Consider the following 24,605-nt stretch of genomic DNA (forward strand, 5'->3'; position numbering starts at 1 on the left):
GCGTGCGTGTTACCAGACAACGCCGGTTTGCCCGATGTTATATTGGCTCAGGATTAACGAACTTAAACTTTTAAACAGTCCTTTAATTGTTCGCTTACAACAGTTGTAATGAGGGAGGAGACGGAGACGAATGAATGAAATGAAGGGTTCGTTCTCTAACCTACGCGTGCTGCCGGTTGGGATAAACGTACCTGGAAGTGGAAGTTATTTAGGCTGTTTCGGTACCTGATTTCACGTGTTGTTTAAGCGTGTGAGAGTTTCTAAAAGGAAATTAAATGTTTTAGGTCAACAAAGTCAATATATCGCACTATTTACAATGAGGAAAGTTCTTTAGGTAACAGATATGGGATGAAAAAATATGCCCTCGCCCATGTGTGGGTTTCCATAAATACAAAAACCCATTTACAGAGGAGAGCCAGTGTAAAACTCTATAATCCTTATATTTATTTAAGGCTGTACTTATTTTAAATCGTATGCCAAATGCCACCTGTGGATGGATATTTTATTCTCTTTAGAATTAAACCCAGTTTGACCAGTTTGGTCAAAAGTCACCTCGGCTCAAACCTCACTGAAGTCCTGAATCAATAACACTAAAGTATCTAAAGACGCTCTTTAAACGTTCCCCCGTCTTGATGTTCTGTCCACAGGAAGAGAATGACGATTCAGGACAGCCTCCAGCACCCGTGGATCAAGGTCGGACTCTTCTTGTGCCAGTCGTTGATATTTGAAATGGCCGATTTGATTCTGTACCGAACGACTGTTTATAATGAATCTTCTACGCTACGTTTTACTCGTGTTTGTGTGATCAGCCGAAGGACACTCAACAAGCGCTGAGCAGGAAGGAGTCAGCCGTCAACATGGAGAAGTTCAAGAAGTTCGCAGCTCGGAGAAAATGGAAAGTAAGTGACCGGTTGTTTCTAGACTTAAAAGTGAAACGTAGTCCGTAGCTCGGCTTCACTTGGATGGCGTCTCGCTTCCGTTGCTGCCTCGCCGCTCCTCTCCCCCGTCCGCCCCGTGCGTGACCCGCCGGTGCTTCTCCGGCGCCCGTTTTATCTCGGCTCTCTGCCGAAGACAGTTAGGGAAAAACAACATCCTGAAGGCTTCTAATAAGGTTTTCAGATGATGCTTCAAATGTCTGTTTGGAAAGAAGAATGAAAAATAAAATCCTCAATTTAAACGAAGTGATTCATTTAGTTACAGTTAAACCACAACAAATATTGATTGATTAGAAATATTTATTTTGGTACAAGAACTTTTCTAAGATGGGGTGAAGGGAAAATTCTGAATAAATCTGCATTCGCATTTTGAATGAGCGGGTCAACGTTCAGCCGTGAGCAAAGGATGCTCAGCCCACCGCCGCGCCGACATGTCAAAGAATGAATATCTTTGGTGCGACTGGTTGTCAAAGAATGAATGCGGAGCTGGATTCAAATAGAGCGGAAAATTGCTCCGCGACCCCACCTGCCCGCTCCGTTCACGGTCCCCCCCCCCTCCCCCCGAACGCGTCTCGACATTAACTCGCTCATCAGCCGCCACTCTCCTTCTCTTTTCCAGCAATCCGTCCGACTCATCTCTCTGTGCAACCGCCTGTCCCGCTCCTTCCTGTCCAGGAGCAACATCAGCGTGGCGCGCAGCGACGACACGCTGGTAAGATGGAAAGATCTACATTCAAGCTGATTGAGTGTTCGGCTGTTAACGCCCCCTTTTCCAAAGGCGCTGAATGCACTCGAGTAAAAACGTCCACCAGAAGAGAGCCATTCATCTTTGATGTCTTTAACACAAACCTAATCAACAGGACACCGGCGCCTTGATGAGTTTCTGCTTGTGCGTTTCCCTCACAGGACCGCGAGCTCTCCGTTACAGCTCCGCTAGTCCTACACATCTGGAGAAAATCGATGTGTTCCCAGCGGCGCCACGGGTCAGCCGCTGCTGGAATCGTTGGAATTCTTGGGCGCGTGTAACCTTAAAACCAGGAATGTGAGCGATGTGAGACGTGTGGCGCGCGCCACGCGGTTTTGTTCTGAGTAAAGCGCAAGATGTCCGTCTGCGGGTGAGCGGCTCATTTGCCGAGCCGGCCGGCCTGTTTACCCATCAGACTTCCTCGTGTCACAGGTGTGCGGGGCAGGTAGGGCGAAGCGCCCCCCTGTGGTCCACAAGCAGGGCAGCAGTGGAAGCTGTCTAATGGATCCGTGTTGTTCTTTGTCGTCCGGCGGCTCCGGCGGTCAAGCGCTTGACTTAAAGGCTCCGCTCAGAGGGGCAATTTTGGTTTTGGTTTTGATTTGAATGATTTACTTTAAATTGGCACAAATTACATCAATTCATCATCATTTCGTAATGAGTCCTGGCGATAGAATAAATGGATAAAACGTATTAGTGGACGCTGCATCTCTGTCATTGCCGCTACGTCCTCCCTCAGATTGTCCCGAAAACGTCACAGCGAATTATCTCCTTTTTTTTTTTGCAAAACAGCGCCAACCTCAATTACACGGAGAAGATCGAACAATCCACAACCGAATCGCCGGCAGGCGCTTTTCTGCTCGCACACCTCCGTGTGGTTTGCAGCCCCTCTGAGGTTGCTCTCCGGCGCCTCCCCCAGCTGGGGGGGGTCATGAGGAGGAATGTAGCTGGAGGGTTTCAGTAGGCAGAACAAACGCCGCGTCAGACCTGCCTCCTCCTCCTCCTCCTCCTCCTCACCTCCCTGCCTCTCTCTCCCTTGTCTCTTTGTGCAGCGGAGCGTCGTAGCTGATTTTTGTGCCGTCTGGCTAAAGGTCAGAGGTCACATGTGACGAGCCTGCAAAAAAATAAATACTAAAAAGAGACCGATTTTGAACCAGGTGCAAAAGAAAAGCCTGTTTTGTTTCTGTGTGTTTTCATGCTTGTGTGAAAAGATGAAAGAGGGAGCATGTGATTCTCCGAATTAACCTTCCCGGGGTCTGATCGTCATCCTGCGAGCGCTCTGAAGAGTAACCGTCTATTCCCTCCCGCCTAGGACGAGGAAGACTCCTTCGTGATGAAGGCCATCATCCACGCCATAAACGACGACAACGTGCCCGGTCTGCAGCACCTGCTCGGCTCCTTGAACAGCTACGACGTTAACCAGCCCAACAAGGTGACCCCCCCCACGACCCCCCCTGGGGAACACGGACCGTAGTACACCTCCATCTGCAGGGGGGAGGGGCTATAAACACAGACTTCAGGTCAGCTGCGTGTCTGAAGGGCTCTTTGGAAAGCAGCCGCACGGTTTTCCTCGTGTTCTCCCCTGAGGAAAATGTGACGACCTCTGTAGGACTGAAGGGAAGCACGAGATCTTATTTTAGGATTAACTTTCATTTCTCCGGATCAGAGTTTTTCCTCCTTAGGCCAGTTCCACAATGTTCTAAGGAAGCGTTCAAGTTGAATCACTGTATTAGAGAATGTGGTTCATCACGAGCCGGTTGGGTACGAGCATCCAAACAGACGCAGATTCCTGCCCAACAAATCAGCTTCATTACAAAAAAAGTGGAAAAAATATTTGTTTTGAAAATAGGTCTGAATATGTTGAAAGTAAGATTTTGAGTTTTTATTCAAACGTACAGCAAAGCGATGAGGTTGTTGTAGTGAAGAGAAGCCATTAAACTCCGCGTAGAAGAGGAGGATGAGGAAGAACGTTTTCAGAAAAGGTCATTCCTGTGTTTACCGCTCATGTTTCCATCGCCATGCCGACACTCAAACAGTGGAGGCCGTGATACCGTCTCAGTCCACATGTGATCCCTTAACGAGAGAAGAGAATCCACTCTTTTGCCACATTCGCCAAGTGTCCGATTGAGGCATTCAGCTTCACTTTAAAGATTCCCTAATCCATCGGGGGAGCCAGGGGGGCGGCGCTGACAACTAAAAGACTCCGATGTGTGCGTATGTTGCAGCACGGGACTCCTCCCCTCCTGATCGCGGCCGGCTGCGGCAACATTCAGATCATCGAAGTGCTGATGAGGAAAGGCGCCGAGATCCAGGCCCTCGACAAGGTACGGCCTCGTCCGCGCGGTCCAATCAGAGCGGCTCTGAGGCTTAGCGGACACAGTAAAGTAAAGGTGTCGGAGCAGAAGATTGTGACTGGCTGTGATGTGGATTACACTATAAATAACCAACTCATGTGAACATTACAGAGTACACAGGGCCCCATTTCATGTGGTTCATCATTGTGAAATGACAAAATGAAGGGCTGCAACTAACGATTCCTCTCTAACATTATGTAATAATAATAAAAAACTTTAATTGGGATAATGACCCGTCCTCACAGTAGTCGCACGCGTCTTGTTAAGGATTCATTTGCGTCGTCTGGCTGCAGACGCATTCCCGGACAGCTGGAAATTTGTATTATTTTCTGTCTGGTAAATGTCAGGGATGAATCCTAGAATTCTTATTCCTCTCCTCGAACCTTCAGAGTGGAACGAACGCGATCTACTACGCAGCGAGACACGGCCACGTGGAGACCCTGAAATTCCTCCATGAAACGAAATGCCCTCTGGATGTCCAAGATAAGGTGACTCACAGCACACACACACCCACTACGACTCGGCCCTCCGTGTCAGCAATTACTCAAACCCGACACACACACACACACACTTCACACACACTTCACACACACTTTACACACACTTTACACACACTTTACACACACTTTACACACACTTCACACGCTCTCCACAGTGAGCACCTGGGGAGCAAAAACCAGTTACTGTGGGATTTTATCAGCTTATATGCTGTTGCTATAGAAACGGATCTTGCTGAGAAAAACAGGGGTTGTGTGTGTGCGTGCGTGCGTGCGTGTGTGTGTGTGTGTGTGTGTGTGTGTGTTTTATGGAGCCTCAATCAGAGGCGGATGAAATCCCCAAATCATTTTTTCCTGAATCTCTTCAGTCAGCGTTACTGCGCTCTTCTTCTCTCTGCGAGGATCATCAAAGTGTCGTCTCGCTTTATTGCCTCAATAAGTTTAAAATCACAAACGTGTGCGAGTGCTGTGAACGACCATTTTAACGAGGTGACTCTTTTCTATTGCCTCTGCTGTTATGTAATCCCTATGATTAAAGGAAAGGTTTGTTGTTTTTTCCCCCGAGGCCTCGCGCACAACTACACAACTACAACCTGCATCAGCACCCACAAAGCTCTCTCTCTCTCTCTCCCTCTTCTTACTGTGTGTCTCTCTCTCTCACTGTGTCTCTCTCTTCCTTTTCTTACTCTGTGTGTGTGTCTCTCTTTCTGTGTGTGTGTGTGTGTGTGTGTGTGTGTGTGTGTGTGTGTGTGTGTCTCTCTCTCTCTCTCTTCTTACTCTGTGTCTCTCTCTCTTCTTACTTATACTTACTTCATAGCAAAATTAGAGGAAACCAGACAAAATCAAATTGGTGAAATATATATTTGAATTAATAATATCTGTTGGACATTAAATGCTGCTGAAGAGGCTTTTGGAAAGTCTCAAATGTCCATCAAGGCATGAAAAAAGAATTAAACGGTATAAACTCAAAGCATCCTGGAGCTTCCTTTCAATCAGAGGAGAGAAGTACGATGAATAAAAGATAATTGTTTGTTATGAACACACAGTGACGGCGATCAGACTCAGGAGTCCACACCACGGTGGTGACTAACGAAGCATCATTATTATTATTATTATTGTTATTACTACGTTCACGTTGATTCTCCTTTGTGTCCTCCAGTCCGGGGAGACTGCGCTTCACGTGGCGGCCCGCTACGGCAACGTGGACGTGGTGAGCTACCTGTGCAGCATCCGAGCTAACCCGGACCTGTCCGACAGGGTGAGCGCACGGCCGGCAAACGTGCACGTGCACGCAGACACACGGCAGCAAGTGTTCGATGTGTCTTTGACTCGTGTGACCAAACATTCTTCTGCATGCGGCGTTCTCGTCTCCAGGAGCAGGAGACGCCGCTGCACTGCGCCGCGTGGCACGGGTATTCGCCGGTGGCCCGAGCGCTCTGCCAGGCGGGCTGCCACGTGGACGCCAAGAACCGCGAGGGGGAGAGCGCGCTGCTGACGGCGTCCGCCCGGGGCTTCGTGGACATCGTGGAGTGCCTGGTGGAGCACGGGGCCGACGTCGAGGCCACCGACAAGGTGATCAGAAGCTCCAGATTATCAGCGACTGACCGTTTTTGATTAGAAAGGAGGATTAGTTTGTCTGTACACACGTTGAAAACAAGCGCGTGTGTGTGTGTGTGTGTGTGTGTGTGTGTGTGTGTGTGTGTGTGTGTGTGTGTGTGTGTGTGTGTGTGTGTGTGTGTGTGTGTGTGTGTGTGTGTGTGTGTGTGTGTGTGTGTGTGCGCTCGTGCAGGACGGACACACGGCGCTGCACCTCGCCGTCCGGAGGTGTCAAGTCGACGTGGTTCGCTGCCTCCTCAGACACCGCTGCCACGTGGACCATCAGGATCGCCATGGCAACACGCCGCTGCACATCGCCTGCAAGGACGGAAACCTCCCCGTTGTCATGGCGATCTGCAGCGCCAGGGCCAACCTGGACCTGCCCAACAAGGTGAGGACGAGCCGCTGTTCAAATTAGGTTTAGGTGTTTCTGACCAGGTCTCATTTTGGGGTCTTGAGACATGGACAGTAGTAGTGATTCCCCCCCCACACACACCTCCTTCATTCAACGTCCCCTGATCCACGCAGACCGTTGGACCTCACAGCGCTCTCTCGGAGTATATCACTGCAGCTAGGTTGCAACATCTGGCACGAGAACCCCCCCCCCCCCCCCCTAAAAAGAGATACATATACGGAAAGAAAAAATATTCTTTGAGTATGAACACAGGCAGCCGGAGGAGTTTTGCTGTATGATTGAGGCATTCTGGCGTTCAGCGTGTTGCTTGTAGCTTAAAATCTGACGGTGTTTGAACTGAGGTTTTTACATCTGTGGGCATTTTATTTTGGCCTGAAAACAGTCTGGGTTCTAAAATCTACTAACTAGCTGCTTCTTTTCCCGAAGCATGTTTTGATTTATTCATTATATTCCTTTTTCTTCTTTTGGGCTTATCCAAAGCAGCATGTCGCCGTCGCTGAGTTGGATTTGTCTTCACTGTCGGCTGCAGAGACGGGGGGGGGGGTCTCATAATCTGTTTACAGCAGAATGAAAGGTCTTGTTTTCTCAAGTTGTGACTGAAGGGAATTGATTGGAACGCAGCGTTCAAACAAGTGCTCTGTTGTTGGTATTTACTTTCAGCCAAAGCTTTTTTTATTTTTATAACTTTTATAGTCGTGTCAGTTTTTGGGTTGAAAATAGTGATGTTTGTTTATTATTACGGGTATTATTGTAACTAGGGAGGGAGCACTGGGAAAGCAACAATAAATAATCAGTCCGTCTCCCTCAGGTATCACCGTTAGCACGTTTACCGTTAGCACGTTTTCCGTTAGCACGTTTACCATTAGCACGTTTACCATTAGCATCGTGACGTTGCCATGTCGAGAGACATTGAGCGACATTGAGAAGCTGCATCACACTCATTGCATCAGTGCTCTTTTTTTATGCAGTTTTTTTATCCAGTGAGTTTAATAAAACCCCAAACCTGAATATGTTTGATGAATATTACAATTATACTGTTTTGATATATTTGACTATAATCATCCCTTTCTGTTCCTGTTAAATGAAAGAACGCTCGCATCACATTTCAGACTTGCCATCCTCTCTAATTAACAGGTCGTAGAACAAGTCTGTGAATTCACCAGGGAACCAGGGAAGGGAAGTGATTACACATGACAGACACCGGACTATTGATCGGCTTCAGCACTGCTTTTCTAAATGCTATTTGAGTGAGGATTGACACGCGTGAAGGGAGGCCGCTATTCCGCCGATTATTGATGAACAGGCGGATGGAAAACATCTTTAATCACAATGCAGGCTGCATCACTCGAGTCCGAGCCTCTCGCGGCGGCAGGATCTCGCCGTTTTACCTCGTCTCTGTAGGCTGTGACTGCGTTTCTCTCCTCCTCCAGTACGGCAGGACCCCCCTCCACCTGGCGGCCAACAACGGGAGCCTGGAGGTGGTCCGTCACCTCTGCCTGGCCGGAGCCGACGTGGACGTCGTCACCAACGTAAGTCACAGCGCGTGTCGCAATGAATCACGCCGAAAATGAATCCGCAAGAAAATAAGAAAAATAAGTTCAAATCCAGATCTGCTTCTTGTCATTTTGATTATTTATTTTTTAATATGGCTCAGCTGAGGTCTTCCCCCATGGATGATGAAATGCATTAACAACAGACTATATATACTGCATATTATGTACAGTATATTATGCAAAATTGTCTCATCTTTGTTCAAATCACTTGAATTTGTTGGAGCGTTTTTCATTTGAGCTGCAGAGCATCGCAGCTGCTTTCCTCACACACGTCTTACTTTATAGAAGCAGAAAGCTCATCTTAAATGTTCCCTTTAGGCACCTTCAAAGTTATATATTTATTTACTTATATTGCACCAAACAACATTCAAACCAAAAGCGTCAGTTTTCAGCGGCAACTCCAAGACCTCACATACAAAAGGTCTATATCGGCATCTTCATTTAAACACATTTTTGAGCAATAAAGTCGAGAGAATTCCTTCTGAACATGAATCTTATTTCTAAAAACAGCTTAAAGAACCTGAACTCTGACAGCTCTTACTTTCATTTGTCTTGTGCAGTAGAAAAATATATATTTCTGTGGGTTGAACCGTATGTTGCTTCGAACACCAGATTTGTTAATTTGATTATTCAATCAAGCAAAAGTATTGAGCGGGTTAATGAGAATAATGGTCAGCTGCAATCGTGCATGGAGTTCAGATGGGATTATTATTTTCCCTCCTCGGATCAATAACTGTTGTATCCCATTGGATTTAGACCAACCTGAAGGCTTTTTTGAAATGATGAAAACAATAATTATCCACCTGTAACATTATTTGTCTTCTGAATTGTGTAGTGAACAGGTGAATCTAGTCCATATGAAATATTATCTATCATAAATAAAGTGTCAAACATCCTCATCTCACTCTGATATCGTGAGAAAACTTTTCAGTTTTGAAATTGAATTGAAGCAGTTTTTCACCTGCTTCAATTCAGACAGTTCAGTCCTTGGATGGAGCTTCCTCCCTCTGCATCCTCCGGCTGTGAATATTGTATGACGGCCGATGTTTATTCTAAAAGCACACATTGAGATGTATAATTCATCGGTCAGAGGCTTGTTATGTGACGTCATTCCTCTTCTTCTGCTTGGAGGAGATCCGTCACTCTGGTGCGTTTGCTCACAGAGCGCTTAGGTGGTGAACGACGGGTTGCAGCTGTCATTAATCTGCATTTAGCCTCAGAGGTGCCTGTGTGTGCGTGTGCGTGTGCACGTGTGTGTGCGTGTGTGTGTGTGTGTGTGTGTGTGTGTGTGTGTGTGTGTGTGCGCCGCACCAGAGAACAAAGCTTCCGCTCAGTCGTCTTTATCCTGTTTGTCTTCTGGATAAAGACGCTCGCCGTCTTTCAGAAACAAGGTGTGCGTGCGTGTGTGTGTGTGTGTGTGTGTGTGTGTGTGTGTGTGTGTGTGTGTCTGTGCTTGCGTGCCGCTGTAATTGAACCACTGTAATCTACTGTGAGAGTTCAGAGCTTAAAGGGGAACCGATTTTTCAGTTGTTCAGGTTTACAGTTGGCGGTTGAACTGCATTGTGGGTAATGTAAGCTTCAAGTTTAACAGCGGGTGGATAATGAGATGATAAATCTGGTTCCATTACAGCGCTATAAGTAAATTATAACAAATGCAAATAAGTGTATTATTGCTGCTTTATAAGGGCATCATAGAACACGTACAGATGTTTCTGATGTTTTCTGACCGTATGTTGTTAACCTGTTACCCTATTAACTCAACCCTAAATATCAATACAAAATGTGCATTACAAGCCCTGTACTGTGAGAACAGAGTCCACAGCCCTCATGCGTGTGTTCATCTGCTTTTCTCTCAGGATGGAAAGACGGCAGAGGATTTGGCTCACGCCGATCAACACGAGCTCATCGTTTCTTTGTTGGGGAAGCTTAAAAAGGTAAAAAATAATTACCACGCAACTAAACGGATCAACGTGCGTTTACGTGCTTTAACTCCGGAAGGAAAGTTGCGATGCAAAGCCAGGTTTCACAAACCGTCATCACACTCGGTGTATTTCTGAGGTGTGGAGCGAGACAGCAGGGAGGCGTCACATTTCACCGTTCCTCCATTTTTAGACGCTCTGCCGTCACTTTGCTCGACACTTGACAGGTAGAGCAGATTGTAACAGGCTACAGTATCTTCTAAAACAATCGGATCTTATTTTTGTTGTTATTATTATTCCAGAAAACCAGCTGAGATTCAGTGCAGAGCGCAAAAAACATCAGCAGTCACCATCCGCTGAGCTTCTTTAAGGCTGATCTCAAGAAAACGCACGACTTTTAAAAAAAGAAAGAAGAAGAGTTGTATTGTCACGCTTGTTTTAAATGAGAAACTTTTTTTTTGTTGCATGTGTTCACATGACCCGGGTGGGAGTACGCGGGGCGTTTTTAAACCCCCACGCAACCACTCGCGTATCTGAAGCCACTTCAGTGATCCGTGACTCATCTACTAGTCGCTGGAAAATGTGTCTCTCGTGTTAACAAATCATACCGGAGTGCACAGCGTTTGATACCAACGTGAGATATAACGTCATTTGAGTGGATCCGAAACCGCGATTCTTTTAAATGTCCAAACAATGTGCGTCTGAAGCCCTTTTTATTTCTGTTCCCGCGCTGCAGGACAACCACAAGCTGAGCTTCATCCAGCAGCTGCGTCACACTCAGACCGTCCAGCCCCGCATCAAGCTGAAGCTGTTCGGACACTCGGGGGCCGGGAAGAGCAGCCTGCTGGAGTCCCTCAAGTGCGGCATCCTGCGCGGCCTCTTCAGGAGGAAGAGGACGCGCCTGTCCAGCGGCAGCCGCCACCCAAACTCCCCCGTCAACTCCAAACCCGCCGGTAGGCCCGAACGATCCCTCCCAGATTATGGAGCTTTTTCACCAAGGGGAGAGTGGGGGGGGTTTGAGTGTGATTCCTTCAGTGCATCACAGAACCCTACTCCCTGATGTGTCCAGTGTGCTGCACAAAGCGCACACATCCCGCCCTCTCTCTCACACACACACACACACACACACACACAGGCCATTGTGTTTCCTTTAAGCCATTACCTCCCAGACGGAGGCGATGCTTTCTACGATAACACTCTGTTACGAGAGTCGGGTCGCCTTCTTGATCCCCCCCCACCTGCAGCCCTGCAGAGAGGCTGAAAGAGCCTCTTTTTGCTTTCTGTATCCGCAGCGCTACGTGAGGCGAGTCCGCAGTGAGGCTTTTCAGGACGTCCGTCAGTGTTGTTCCTTTCTGAGCCAGTGCGTTTGGCCCGTTTGACGCATATTTACGTCTGTCGGGTGTCAATACTTAAAATTCTGCATCGGTTCCTGTCTTCTGAGGTCGTTCATGCGTCGGGTTAATTGACAGGTCGTCCTCTCTAGTAATCTGTGAAATATATATATATATATATATATATATATATATATATATATATATATATATATAAATCTCCCTTTTCCCTGTGGACATGCGAGCAATAGAGAGTGAAAAGAGTGAAAACCATTGTGGTGTGAAGCCCTCTCCTCGCGCACCGCTAAAGTTCAAAGTTTCCTTTGCTCGTGATTTACCGAAGAACAGCCGTCAGAGGCGTTGACCTCGGTCGATGCTTTACATTCATTTCACAGCGCTTTTGCATGAATGACTCCTGAAAAAAGAAGTGATCGGAAAATATTGCAGTTGGTTATCTCACAGGCAGCCGTAGTGCGCCGCACAACTAGTCACAACAACAACAACAACTGCAGGTGAATCCTTTTATCAAGGTGCACTCATCTTCTTTTGTTTCCCGTGGGTTTGACCTGGTGTGAAGCGTCAACAACCAACACCCGTCTGCAGCCGATCGGGTCCAAACGAGGCGCTACGGGCATTTAAAATAATATGTACAAAAATGCTGCATTTTCCAACCAAAGTGAAGCAACTGTAGGTGTGGTCGTACGCGACGTGAAGGGGCTCCAGGCGGGATGTCTGCATCGGGGTTTATTTCAGAGAAAGTAGCGCCATCATGTGTTTGAAAGTGTGCAAGAAAACTTGTGGATTCAGATCAGTTCATTTTGGTGGAGCCGAGAAATCTTTAGATATTAAAAAAAGGATTTTATCTGAAAGTCTTAATGTAAAAAATACACTAAGTACTTTTTATTGACACTTTGATTTAAAAACAATCCCTTTAGTGTCGGCGAGCATCTCCAACCTGTACCCGGGCTGCGAGAACGTGAGCGTGCGGAGCCGCAGCATGATGTTCGAGCCCAGTCTGACCAAAGGCGTCCTGGAGGTCTTCTCCCCCGTCAGCGGCGCCCTGTCCGCGGCCGACGACCAGGCCACCAAGGCCATCGACATCCAGCACGGCAGCATCCACGGTGAGACCCCCGAGGGCTCGGCGGAGCCGCACTCTTATAGACCCCAGCGCCTCGCTCTACACGGCCCTTCTCGTTTCCCCTCTTCCAGGGGTCGGGGAGTTCAGCGTGTGGGAGTTTTCGGGGAACCCGGTCTACTACTGCTCCTACGACTACTTCGCCGCCAACGACGCCACGGCGATCCACCTGGTGCTGTTCAGCCTGGAGGAGCCGTACGAGACGCAGCTGGGGCACATCACCTACTGGCTGAACCTGCTGAAAGCCCTCCTGCTGCCGCAGGACGACATCGGTGAGCACCGGGCTCAACGGTCACGCGTTGGGACGCGTTTACCAAGGAAGGCACAGGGAGGGGAAAAAAACGATTGGTCTTTTACTTAATGTGAGAAATGGAAATGAAGAGTGAAAAAGGCTTCGTGTGTCACATCAATAGTCAGCTGGCAACAATCTTTCGTTGTGTACTTCACAGCACTGCACCTGGTTCCGGCTTCTGAACCTGCTGGAAGTCCTCAAAATGCTTCATGTGAATATTGCAAATCTGAACAGTATTTTTTTCTTTTTCTCCTCCTGCAGCCTTCGGGGGGCGGGTCCAGCAGCCCCTCACGGTCGCCCTGGTGGCGACGCACGCCGACCTCGCCGACGTGCCCCGCGCCTTCTCCGGAGAGTTCACCTACGACAAGGAGAAGGCCCTGCTCAAGGAAGTCAGGAACAGGTCGGGACCAGAACCAAAGACTTTTATCCACAATAAACTGGCGCTGTGCTGCGGTCGTGTCGCGTGAGCCTCAGCAACGGTTGTCATGGAAACGTACTTGATGAATTGATTTATGTTTCATCCGCATCATCAGCTGTCTTTACAGCACACACGATTGTCCTGCGTATAACTTTGCGCTCCTGTTAACGGATTTAGGTTCTTTTAAATGTTTGTTTGTTTTGTTGAAGGTTCGGCAGCGACCTGCAGATCAGTGACAAACTATTTGTGATGGACGCCGGAGCCTCGAACTCCAGAGACATGAAGCTGCTGAGGAGTCACCTTCAGGAGCTCCGTGCCAACATCATCTCTGTGAGCAACTGCACACACAAGCACACTCTCTCACTCACACACACACACACGTATGTTAACCCCCCCCCCGCCCCTTCCAGAGCTGCAGTCCCATGACGCTGCTGTCGGAGCGTCTGCTGACGACGCTGCCGGCCTGGAGGAAGCTGAGCGGACCCAACCAGCTGACCTCGTGGCAGCAGTTTGTGAGCGACGTCCAGGAGCAGATCAACCCTCTGGTCAGCCAGGACCACCTGCGCACCCTGGCCCTGCAGCTGCACAGCATGGGGGAGGTGGGCGTCGATGCGGAACGAACTGCGTTAGAATGACGAGATAAAAAGAAATGACCTGCTGGCAAGATCTCAACATTTTAGAGATCACACATAAAAAAAATGTCAGAGGAGACAATTTGCATCTTTAAGCAATCATTTATTTTGAATGCAAAACAGAAGCAGTACCTTGACATTTAGTGCATAGAGCTTGTTTGGGAGGATTGTTATCTCTTCATTTTGTCATTTCAGTTTGATTGGAGCTATTCGTAAAACTAAATATTACTAGTTCAACAATAAATCAAACCCAAGCTTCTCCGCAGCGGACGGTTTTAAGTTCACGACGACCACCAGGGTGCGCTATTTGTTCACAAATAGCTCAGCTGTAGATAATTACTAAGGAGAAGTTTAAACAACATGTTCACACCCATTCCTTTCACTTGTTTCTCCTTCTCTCCCTCAGATCAACATCATGCAGAGCGAGACGGTGCAGGACGTCGTCCTGCTGGAGCCTCGCTGGCTCTGCAGCACCGTCCTGGGCAAGCTGCTCTCCGTGGAGACGCCCAAGGCCATCCACCACTACAGGGGGCGCTACAGGCTGGAGGAGGTGCAGGCTCTGGCTCCCGAGAGCGACGTGGACGAGCTGCTGCAGATCCTGGACGCCATGGACGTCTGCGCCCGCGACGCCACCAACCCGTCCATGGTGGACATCCCCGCCCTCATCAAGACCAACGGCCTCCACCGCTCCTGGACCGAGGAGGAGGAGGAGGAGGACTCGCTGCTCTACGGCGGCGTGCGCCTCGTCCCCGCCGAGCACCTCACCCCCTTCCCCTGCGGCCTGTTTCACAAGCTGCAGGTGAACCTGTGCCGCTGGAGCCACCAGCAGAAGCCGGAGGAGGAGGGCGGCGAGGATTTCGACGGCGAGATCCACCTGTGGACCAACGGCGCCAAGGTGAGCCAGGGAGGAGTGGAGGCCATGATCCTGCTGGTCAACCACGGCCAGGGGCTGGAGATCCAGGTGCGCGGGCACGAGTCCGAGCGGGCCAAGTGCTACACCCTGCTGGACACCGCCTGCAGCATCACGGAGAACCTGCTGGCCTCCACGCTGCCCGGGCTGCTCACCGCCAAATACTACCTGAGCCCCCAGCAGCTGCGGGAGCACCACGGCCCCATCATGGTCTACCAGCCCAAAGACTTCTTCCGCGCGCGAGTCCAGCGCGAGTCTTCGCTCACCAACACCATGGGCGGCTACCGCGAGAGCTTCAGCAGCATCCTGTCCTTCGGCTGCGCCGAGGTCTACCAGCAGGGCACCCTGGGGACGGACGTCCACATATCGGACGTGCCGCTGTTGGCCCGCAGGAAGCTGTGCCGCATGCTGGACCCCCCGGACGCGCTGGGCAAAGACTGGTGCCTGCTCGCCATGAACCTCGGCCTCACCGACCTGGTGGCCACACACAGCAACGGGACCCCCAACGGCGGCCCCGAGCTGGACTGTGCGACGGCGGACCCCGGGCAGGCCGCGCCGCAGCCCAGCCCGACCGCGGCGCTGCTGCGGGCGTGGAGCGGGCGGGCGGACAGCACCGTGGGCGTTCTGATGGCCAAGCTGAGGGAGCTCGGCCGGCGGGACGCCGCCGACTTCCTGCTCAAAGCGTCGCCCGTGTTCAGGGTCAACATGGAGGCGCTGGTCGCCGCCGCCGCCGCCAACGGCTACCCCCCCCCCGCCGCCTGCAACGGCGGCACGTCGTACAACTCCATCAGCTCCGTCGTGTCCCGCTGAACCGACCGGTTGGAGGTCGGGGGGGGGGGGGGGTTGCGGCGGGGGTTCAGGCGTCCTTCCCGTGCTCGGCGAGCTTCGCCCGACGTGAACGTTTGCGTCACAGCGAACACGAAGTGCAATCGTCCAGCTGCTCGCTCCTTAAAGCTTTCCGTTCGGTTGCCGTGGGAACCAGATGTTGTGTCCGTGTGCAGACGACCTTTCCCTCACAACTTTGAATGCCGCGGAGGCGCCGATCGTCCGGCGCTCCAAAGATTCCGTTGTGCTGCTAGTTTATATTATTTCCCGCCCACGTCTCCGGCACATCGACGTCTCACTCGTCCTCGCAGACACTTTAAATGAAAGAACAAACAAAGATGGAGGCCTTGTGCTTGGACCTCTTATTAGATATCCAAATGATTTGCCGTGTTTCCTCACAGGTGCATTTGATACGATCTCCCTCCTCGCTTCTGTTCCTCTGACGTTCGGCCGTTGAAGCTTCGTGTTTGATAAACGAGCAGCATTTCTCCCTGTGTGGCCTTCGACCTCCCTAAAGAGCACAAACCGTTTCATTTACAAACGAAAACGCAGGTCTTTGCTGACATTAGAAGAACTGTGCCTTGTGGACACTTCACGGGGAATTAATTTCCATCACGTCTTAAACTGTAGAAAGGAAAACGAAGCTCTTCTTACGGTTCAATTAGATTTTGCTGGATCAGATTTCTACTGCTTTGCGTTCGGCGTCGGCGTCTCTGGGGACGTGAGACTCGGCGCGACGCATCGCTGGACAAAGTATTAGAAGTTTCTTTCTTAATCCCAAACAGAGATCTACTGTGGTGACACTTTATTTTACGATGTCATGAGCGGCTCCTGGAAGGAACAATGGTCTCTAATGTGTTAATTATGGGTTGATTGTAAACAATCCCGTATCATCTGGAGCATCTCTAGCAGGGAGATGATGTCGGTACTTTACATGCTCTAAACTAGTAGAATGTTTATTATATAATCAGTTTGTAGGTGAAGACATCGACCTTTCCAGGAGCTTTTTTGAAGACTTCACAGTAACATATCAGTTCCTTTATGATAACTATTGGACCTTTCAAAATAAAGTGTCACTATAAAGGTTTTCACTCATTTTCCTCTCCAGCTTCAGCCCCACCGACCCCTGACAGAGTTCACTTTTAACCTTTTCTACCGAGCTGAAGGGTCGCTCCCATGATGGGAATCTGTTTAAAAGCCTCCTGCGCAGGTTTCCTGTGACGTCCTCGTTGGAGCTTCTCTCTGCGCCGCTTCACGTCTCCTTTCTCTTTTGTCTTCTTGTATCACGCAGCTCGGAAAGGTGGCGTGAAGTAAGAAATGAAAGCTGGGGGCGGAGGGGGGGGTCAGAGGTCGGGGGGGGGGGGTGGGGGGGGGGGGCATAACAACGTCCTCTAGTGAAAGCTGCTGTTTTCTGATGTTGACGTTTGGATAAAAGAGTCGCGCTGCACGCGGTGGGACGCGGCCAGAACAAAGAGCCAGAGTGCAGTATTTCCTGTGAGGGGAAACTTTAGACACTATTTCAAATACTCCTCTCTTCTCCTCTTTGTGCGTACTCTGCGTTTCCTCGTCCTCGCTCTTCTGTTCGCGCCGTCGGCCCAAATGAAAGATGAATGTACGGCACTGAGAATATAAAGAATATAAATAATAAAACTAATCAAAGACGCAACGTTTTATTTAAGTTTTGTTTTACCGAAGCTTTTGCCAATACTGTGTGCCTCAAACACACTCGTTCATTCCTCTTGTTGTTGTTGTTGTTGTTGCCTTGTACAGTATACGAGCTGAGAAGAGATGTTTCAGAAAGGGAAGTGAATATTACATTTTTGTAAAAGCTGGGAATCATTATATTATTATTATTATTATCATCATCTTTGTGTCTGTTCGGTGTCTTTTCTTTCCCGGATGGTTCTCACCAAAAAAACGAGTGGATTTAAAAGTGTCCCTGAAGAACATTTATTTGATCTTTGATATTTCTCCTCCGATCGCCACATTGCACACGTTGTCTTCTTTCTTTTGTCGCTATTTATGTTACGTCCTTTTAGCATGTCCTGGAATGCCATGTTCTTAGTACTTCTGACACTTGGTAGTGTGATACGTTTTATAATAAATTCTTTTCCTAACGTCTGGTCTCTCTCATATTTGAAGATGGTTACTTCATTGATTATTGTTAAATGAAATGTTACAGGTCTTTGTAGACGTGGCGAAACAATTAAAACAAAGTCAACAAAAATGCATTTCTCTCCCAATAGTTCACTTTTTCCTCTGATATTTTCTTGTCTTCTTCCCAATTACTGAAATGATTTGAAAAGTCAAATGAAACAAATAGAAATTCAATTTAAGCAACTGCTGACAAATGTCTAAGTTCAAAGATCCAACATGTTGAGTAAAAGATCAGAACACAGATCAATAGTTCGATCACTTTCTCCGCCTTTTATTCTCTGTACGAGGGACAAACAAAACAACATCCTGTTTCTGTTGTCGTCCGGATTAGATTCTAAATTCATCGTCTGATCTCTCATCTGATTTGTTTGTGATTAGATGAATATATCAAATAGACATTGGAGCCGTTGGTGTTTCATTTTTTATTTCACTGTAAACGAGAGCCAATGTGCCAATGTTCCCCGTGCCATTTATGATATTTTAGAATATTTTTTTACAAATGAAAAATTAGTGTAATTATCTTTTAACATGACATTTTATGCCACTGAATTTTCTTTTCTTCCTTTTTTACACATTCAAGAAAGAAATACTCTGCCCCTTAAATAAAAGATTCTACCCTTAATTTTTTCCTGTCTTGTTTTATAATTATTTACAAATTATATATCGTTATATTTTTGTGGTGGAAACTAACGAGTTTGGTCTGAAATGATTGTGTTTACAAAATCAAAGAATAAAGAAAAGACAAAACACTTGACGTTGAAGTCTAGATTATTTCCAGCTGTGTGATCTTTCATTAAACTGTGAAGCCGTTTGACTGTAAAGCACTTTTATTACTTATTAAGTTTAGTCTGAAGGACGTCCTCACTGCCTTGAAACGTAAACGTTGTCTTTTGCTCCTTTTGTCCCTCCTGCGCTCACATGACTCGCCGTTGACCGTTTGACATTTAACCCTTTGTAGTTTGCTCCCCAGCTGTTTAAATAAACACCTAAATGATGACGTGTTCAGATAGAGTGAAGACATTGACCTCAACCAACCGAACGACATGTTTGTTTTCCTTAAATCCCCGAAAAAGAGGCCTCTCGTTTTAATCCCCACCTCGCGACGAGGTTTAGTTTCTCAAACCGTTTCCATTGAATCATTTCCAGCCTGAAAAAACCAGCAGCAGCTCAGGAACACAGTAAATAAATACTGAAGATACACAGAACGCCACGTGGTGGCAACGATGGGCGATAAAGCCGATTTGGGCACCAAATGAATCCGTCTCACCGGGCCGATGTAGACCATTGGTTTTCTGGACGCAGAGGAAGACGTTTCACTAGAAGTCTATAAATCCACTTCCTCCACCGCCGCTGTTCACAATCAACACTTAGTCGTATTTAAACCATCGTTTATTGTCTGGCTGGATTCCCGTTGTGAGGCAGCTCACGTGACGTCGTTCTCTTTCTGGATACTTTCTGACATCGGAAACAAAGTTGCGTGATTGTATGAAGGAGAACAACAGTCAGTTTAATACACCACAAATACTATAATGTGTTGTTCTCGTGGTGCGTTAACATTGATGGCGTAGCCGCAGCGCGGTGCTTACGTTAGCTTATGCTAGCACTAGCATGGCTTTGAATTGACCTCCTGACCCTAAATAGTGGAAGCTGAGCCTGACAGAGTCCGGCTAATCGTCTAAATATTTATGAGCAAACAAAAGAACGGTGGTCGCTCCTCTGACACGTTACGAGACCTTCGTTGCTAAATGAAGTTTGCTCAGGTGTTGATGTCCAAATGTCCATGTTTTCTGTTCAGTAAATTAACTCTCAGAGATTCTGTTTGATTTTGGGGAACACGATAGAGTAAACAAGTAAACAGTCCCACAAAAATCCATTGAGTTGTTGCACTTCATGCCCCCCCCAGTGATAAGATAGTGCTTATTGTCTCTTCACTGCCTGTCTAGGTATTTAGCGTTGTCATCAAACACATTCCTGCATCTGTTACACAAAAAAAAAAAAACACACAGCAGCGTTCATCAGTCGGGGTTTGCTAATCTTTGTGTCTTAATCTTTGTGTCTGTCCGGTCCGGAGAATCTATAAACAAAACATAATGATTAACGGACTCACAAAGTTCTCCTGCAGCCGAGCTGCAAATCCCTATCAGCACAAAATCATTGGACTGTTAGGAAAGACATTTTGATGACTGCAGACTGGCAGCTTTTGGGACGTTTGATTGTGAAGCCACTGGCGGGTTAGCGTAGCTTAGCATCTTGTTTGTTTTACCCGCTCGAACCTCAAAGGATAAAAACAACAGTTTATTTCATTTCATCCAAAATGATGCACGTCCAGATTCGAGAAGTAGTGCAGCACGCAACACTTTTGTGCTTATTACTGTGTTTTTACCTGTTTCCAGAGTTTATGCTAAGCTGCGCTAACATGCTGCATTTGACAACCATGCTGTGAGTTAACTATTTACTCCAGTAGTGCACATTTGTAGATTATTGTACCTGAGGTAATAATATGTAGGCCTAAAGATTGTTCAACTTTATGTACAAAAAGAATATCTGACCTCAATATGCTGTTTTTATTTTAATTGTATAAATAAATTCACAGAATTCGCTTCAACCTGCAGCATAAATCTGCCGATTGAAGATGACTGCATCAGTGGAATTGATCTAATAATAGCAACATGTGAAGCATTTGGACGTAGAGATGCACTTTAATGTATTTTACTCCGCGTATCAAGGCCACGGAGTGTGAATGCGACCGACTGACCACACAGGAAGTCGACCAGTGAGTCGCTCCAGCATCGTGATCCAGTCACACGCCGACTTTCTGCAAACGAAAGGTAACTTTATTTTTGTCGACTGTGACGTCTGATGCATCGTGACAACGTAAAAAACATGATGCATCACATCCCGAAAATGGATGACTCACTTTTAATCTGTTAGATGTTAGTTTGATGTTTGTGATATTCAATTCATTTATTACAGTACATTTTGTGGATAAACAACTTAAAACGTGTACTTTATTAAATGATTAGTATTACACACAAGAAGCATCCTAAAACTAAATAATTTGTTCTAAACTTATCAGCATTTTCTGCCTGTTTGACAATCTCGTCAATCCCGTGACCTTTGACGTGTGTTAACCCAGACTGAGAGTTGTGCTGTGATGCATATTCAATCCTTTCCGTTCCCTCGCTGATTGTATTATCCGTCCTATTTATCCTTCATCGAGCACAAACCTGTTTTTTCCAGCTGAAGAGGAAGAGAAGCCGACTATCTGACTCCTTAGCACACTTTCCTGAATGATCTTCACCTGCGAAATATGAGTGTTGTGTAACAGCGGCAGCCGATCACCGTGTTTACATTCACATGATAAGCTTTTGGCAACGTCTGTGCATTCGCTAAAGCTTTAGATGGAAACCATCTTCATGCAGGTTTTCTGTAGTTTCCTCCATTGATTACTTAGAACTCAAATGACCGCAGGAAGCTGAACTCATCCCCCTCACTTTGTTCACCTTGAACCCACTGAGAGTTCTTTTTTTTTTACCCATTTTCAGTAGTTTACTAGTAGTTTGATTTGATTTATTTCAAAAGATTCCTCGTCAATAAAACCCGTTGAAACAAACAACCCTGATATCTTCCATTAAAACCAAACCACTGCAAAAGAGAGACACCGTGTCCCCTTCTGGCGAAACCACTCCAGATGGAAGGAATCACGTGCGCCCGTGACGTCACCGGCCGGAGAGGGGGCGGGGACGCGCGCAGCGACCAATGAGAGCGCTCGGTGCCGCTCAGCCAGGCTCCTATAAAACTTTGTGCGCCTCGGATTCAGGAGCTCAGTTTCCACTTTGGCCTCAAACGTGAAGAAAAGACAGTAAGTGGGACGTTTGTATCGTTGTGCTTTGTTGCTTTTGTGAAAACAAACAGTTTAACTCGTCGCCTGAAACAAAAACATCGGTTATTTTCGGTTCAAAGGGATTTTTTTCCCCTCATCATCCCGGATCAACACCGTTTTCCTTTGGGAAAGAAAAAAGGCGATTTGTGTTTCTATCTCGTCAATATATATTTATATATTTTTTCAGTTCACAAAACTGGACTTCGTGGTGATTTGGTGCCGTGTTTCGCCGGGCTGGAGTGGCCCGCTCGGCCTCCCGGTGGTTCTCCGCAGACACGAACCGTTTCTTCCCGGCGGCTTTAAACCGACGAGCAGCGCCGTTGTGTCCGGTGGGGAAACCCGCCGGGTTCCTCCCCGGGTTCCGTTCCCGTTTTTCCGGCTCTTTTTAAATGCGGATCGCGTGACTCCATCGACTAAACAAAAACACGTTCACGCTGTCTGGGATCCGGTCATCACCCCTTACGTTGCGTAACGATCCGCACCGCCGGCTCTCCACTGTTTAAACGTTAAATACTAATCGATGTTTTTACTTTATTCTCGCGCAGTTTTATCTTTTAATTCGCGTCGCGTTTCCCGGTGAATCGCGATCGAGCACAACGTGTCCTAAAAGACCCCCGAAGCGTCCGGCGATCGCGTTTCATCAGACGTTATGTGTCTTTGCATGGACGTGCGGTGCATCCTGGGAAATGGAGTCCTAACGCCTGTTGTTTTTTTTTGTCTCCGACAGGAAGCGATGATGCTGCCTTTAGCCGTGTTGACCGTGTGCCTCGGTGCAGCCCTGTCGGCCCCCAGCCTGGACCCCCAGCTGAACGACCACTGGGGCCTGTGGAAGAGCTGGCACACCAGATTCTACCACCAGGTGACGGCTTGTTGTTGTTGTTGTTGTTGTTGTGTGCATGCGTGCTGCTGCCTCCGAAAATAACCGGGCGGACTGTGTTTGCAGAGGGAGGAGGGCTGGAGGAGGATGGTGTGGGAGAAGAACCTGAGGAAGATCGAGCTGCACAACCTGGAGCACTCCATGGGCAAACACTCGTACCGGCTGGGCATGAACCACTATGGGGACATGGTGAGCCGTCACACACACACACACGCACACACACACAAATGGAGGGAGCTCTGCAAAAAATAACATTAAAAACCACCAACGTGGAAGCAGGGAAATTCATTTGTTTCTTCATAAACTTATCAAGTATATTCCGAGTCCCAAACCGCAGTCGCTCGTCTTTAACTGCGTATCTCTCAGGTTCCCTCCGCTGACTGAACTTTGTCTCCCCGCAGACCAACGAGGAGTTCAGGCAGCTCATGAACGGCTACAAGCACAAAGCCGACAGGAAGCCCCGGGGGTCCCTGTTCATGGAGCCCAACTTCCTGGAGGCCCCGCGCTCCGTGGACTGGAGGAAAAAGGGCTACGTCACCCCCGTTAAGGACCAGGTACTGTTAAGTCTGAAAATTCTCTAGTCGTCCCCAAAAATTGGACCCAAATGACCGCGAAACGCGTCCTCTGTTGTTCCGCCTCGTAGCCGTGACGTCATTACAAACAGCTGGAACCTTAAATGACGCGATTGCTCAACGCGACCAGTTTTTCATGAAGCAACGAAGTCACTTTGTCCACTGGAGTAAATGTTTGGCTTGGACAGGGAGATAAGGGGGTGTGTGGGGTTGTTATCTAGCCTCACACTCCTCCTCCTCCTCCCTGAAGATACCGTCTGCTCAGCCGGAGAACATTGAACAAGCGTCGCTCAATGACGTAGAGGAGCGCTGACGTGTGAACTTGCTCTGAGGTGAAAGTGTCTTTTCTTTCTTTACAGGGTGAGTGTGGTTCCTGCTGGGCCTTCAGTGCCACCGGCGCCCTGGAGGGTCAGATCTTCAGGAAGACGGGCTCTCTGGTGTCCCTGAGCGAGCAGAACCTGGTGGACTGCTCGCGGCCCGAGGGCAACGAGGGCTGCAGCGGCGGCCTGATGGACCAGGCCTTCCAGTACGTGGAGGACAACCAGGGCCTGGACTCGGAGGCCGCTTATCCCTACAAGGGCGTGGTAAGGGGGGGGGCCGCCGTGGGAACCCCGCGATGGAAACCGTGTCTCCAGTATAGTGTGTCTCACGTGACCGTCTCCCCGTCCAGGACAACCTGCCGTGCAAGTACGACCCCATGTTCAACTCCGCCAACGACACGGGCTTCGTGGACGTCCCGAGCGGGAAGGAGCACGCGCTGATGAAGGCCGTGGCCGCCGTGGGGCCCGTCTCCGTCGCCATCGACGCCGGACACGAGTCCTTCCAGTTCTACCAGTCGGGTCAGCGCGCGTCCCCAGTTCGTCCCCCCCCCGTTTCGGGTTCCTTTTTACTCGCAGCTGACCGAGGTTCTTTTTGTGTTTCTTAGGGATCTACTACGAGGAGGGCTGCAGCAGCCAGGAGCTGGACCACGGCGTGCTGGTGGTGGGTTACGGCGCCGAGACGGAAGACGAGGACGGGAAGAAGTTCTGGATCGTTAAAAACAGGTCTGTCTGAGCGACTCGCCTCGGCGGCTAGCCCGTTAGCTCGCGCCCCGCCGGCTGTAACGGTCTGTTTCTCTCGTCTTCCTCAGCTGGGGGGAGAAGTGGGGCGACGGCGGCTACATCTACATGGCCAAAGACCGGAAGAACCACTGCGGAATCGCCACGGCCGCCAGTTATCCCCTCGTCTGACGTCGGCTCGGCTGCACAGCTACTTGTTTTCTGTTGTTGTTGTTGTTGTTTTTTAAAAATTGCAATAGCTCGGCCGGGAGCCGCCGGCGAGGCTTCGGTCAGAGCGGCGGCGGGAGATCGCACAATGTTTTATAAAGAGAAACACTGTTTTTAGGGAAATGGCGCCATTTTGTGTTTGGCTGGGTCTCTGCCACTTTTATTTAGTCGAGTGTTTTATTCTTTGTAAATACGCGTATGTTACTTGGTAGGTGGTAAATTAACTTGCTTCAGGTCATTTGTAAATGATTCTTTTTACTTTTACTATGATCGAATAAAGTTGTGAAACACTACTTC

At 48.4% G+C, this 24,605-nt stretch overlaps 2 protein-coding genes across 3 annotated transcripts in view; both read left to right on the plus strand.

Annotated features, from left to right (window-relative positions):
• dapk1 (death-associated protein kinase 1) overlaps nt 1–18,460 on the plus strand; it is a 45,054-nt gene extending 26,594 nt beyond the window's left edge. Inside the window, exons 9-26 of the mRNA XM_040194849.2 lie at nt 648–693; nt 810–899; nt 1,555–1,647; nt 2,990–3,109; nt 3,903–4,001; nt 4,421–4,519; nt 5,688–5,786; nt 5,903–6,100; nt 6,318–6,515; nt 7,970–8,068; nt 9,949–10,026; nt 10,748–10,964; nt 12,278–12,463; nt 12,552–12,749; nt 13,031–13,169; nt 13,397–13,517; nt 13,598–13,786; nt 14,226–18,460. Coding sequence (XP_040050783.2) covers nt 648–693; nt 810–899; nt 1,555–1,647; nt 2,990–3,109; nt 3,903–4,001; nt 4,421–4,519; nt 5,688–5,786; nt 5,903–6,100; nt 6,318–6,515; nt 7,970–8,068; nt 9,949–10,026; nt 10,748–10,964; nt 12,278–12,463; nt 12,552–12,749; nt 13,031–13,169; nt 13,397–13,517; nt 13,598–13,786; nt 14,226–15,539 — 3,583 coding nt within the window. The 3' untranslated portion in view covers nt 15,540–18,460. The remainder of the gene's footprint in view (nt 1–647; nt 694–809; nt 900–1,554; nt 1,648–2,989; nt 3,110–3,902; nt 4,002–4,420; nt 4,520–5,687; nt 5,787–5,902; nt 6,101–6,317; nt 6,516–7,969; nt 8,069–9,948; nt 10,027–10,747; nt 10,965–12,277; nt 12,464–12,551; nt 12,750–13,030; nt 13,170–13,396; nt 13,518–13,597; nt 13,787–14,225) is intronic.
• Nucleotides 18,461–21,399: 2,939 nt separating this feature from the next.
• On the plus strand, nt 21,400–24,601 carry ctsla (cathepsin La). Of its 2 annotated transcripts, none has more exons than XM_040194792.2 (8): nt 21,400–21,573; nt 22,322–22,453; nt 22,538–22,660; nt 22,873–23,025; nt 23,403–23,627; nt 23,714–23,882; nt 23,969–24,086; nt 24,173–24,601. In XM_040194792.2, the coding sequence occupies exons 2-8, from the start codon at nt 22,328–22,330 to the stop codon at nt 24,270–24,272; spliced, it is 1,014 nt and encodes a 337-aa protein (XP_040050726.1). In that variant the 5' UTR covers nt 21,400–21,573; nt 22,322–22,327; the 3' UTR covers nt 24,273–24,601. The 2 variants fall into 2 exon arrangements, with proteins under 2 accessions (XP_040050726.1, XP_077942369.1); XM_078086243.1 differs by lacking the exon at nt 21,400–21,573 and adding an exon at nt 21,831–22,057.
• Nucleotides 24,602–24,605: the final 4 nt, after the last annotated feature.

This window comes from Gasterosteus aculeatus, chromosome 13, assembly GCF_964276395.1.
Source record: "Gasterosteus aculeatus chromosome 13, fGasAcu3.hap1.1, whole genome shotgun sequence".
Classification (NCBI taxonomy): Eukaryota; Metazoa; Chordata; class Actinopteri; order Perciformes; family Gasterosteidae; genus Gasterosteus; species Gasterosteus aculeatus.

What these genes read in the sequence shown, in the direction of transcription:
- ctsla (XM_040194792.2), top strand. Translation starts at nt 22,328, where the DNA reads ATGATGCTGCCTTTAGCCGTGTTGACCGTGTGCCTCGGTGCAGCCCTG. An exon ending in ACACCAGATTCTACCACCAG is followed by an intron (nt 22,454 to 22,537) that starts GTGACGGCTTGT and finishes CTGTGTTTGCAG; the next exon opens with AGGGAGGAGGGCTGGAGGAG. An exon ending in TGAACCACTATGGGGACATG is followed by an intron (nt 22,661 to 22,872) that starts GTGAGCCGTCAC and finishes GTCTCCCCGCAG; the next exon opens with ACCAACGAGGAGTTCAGGCA.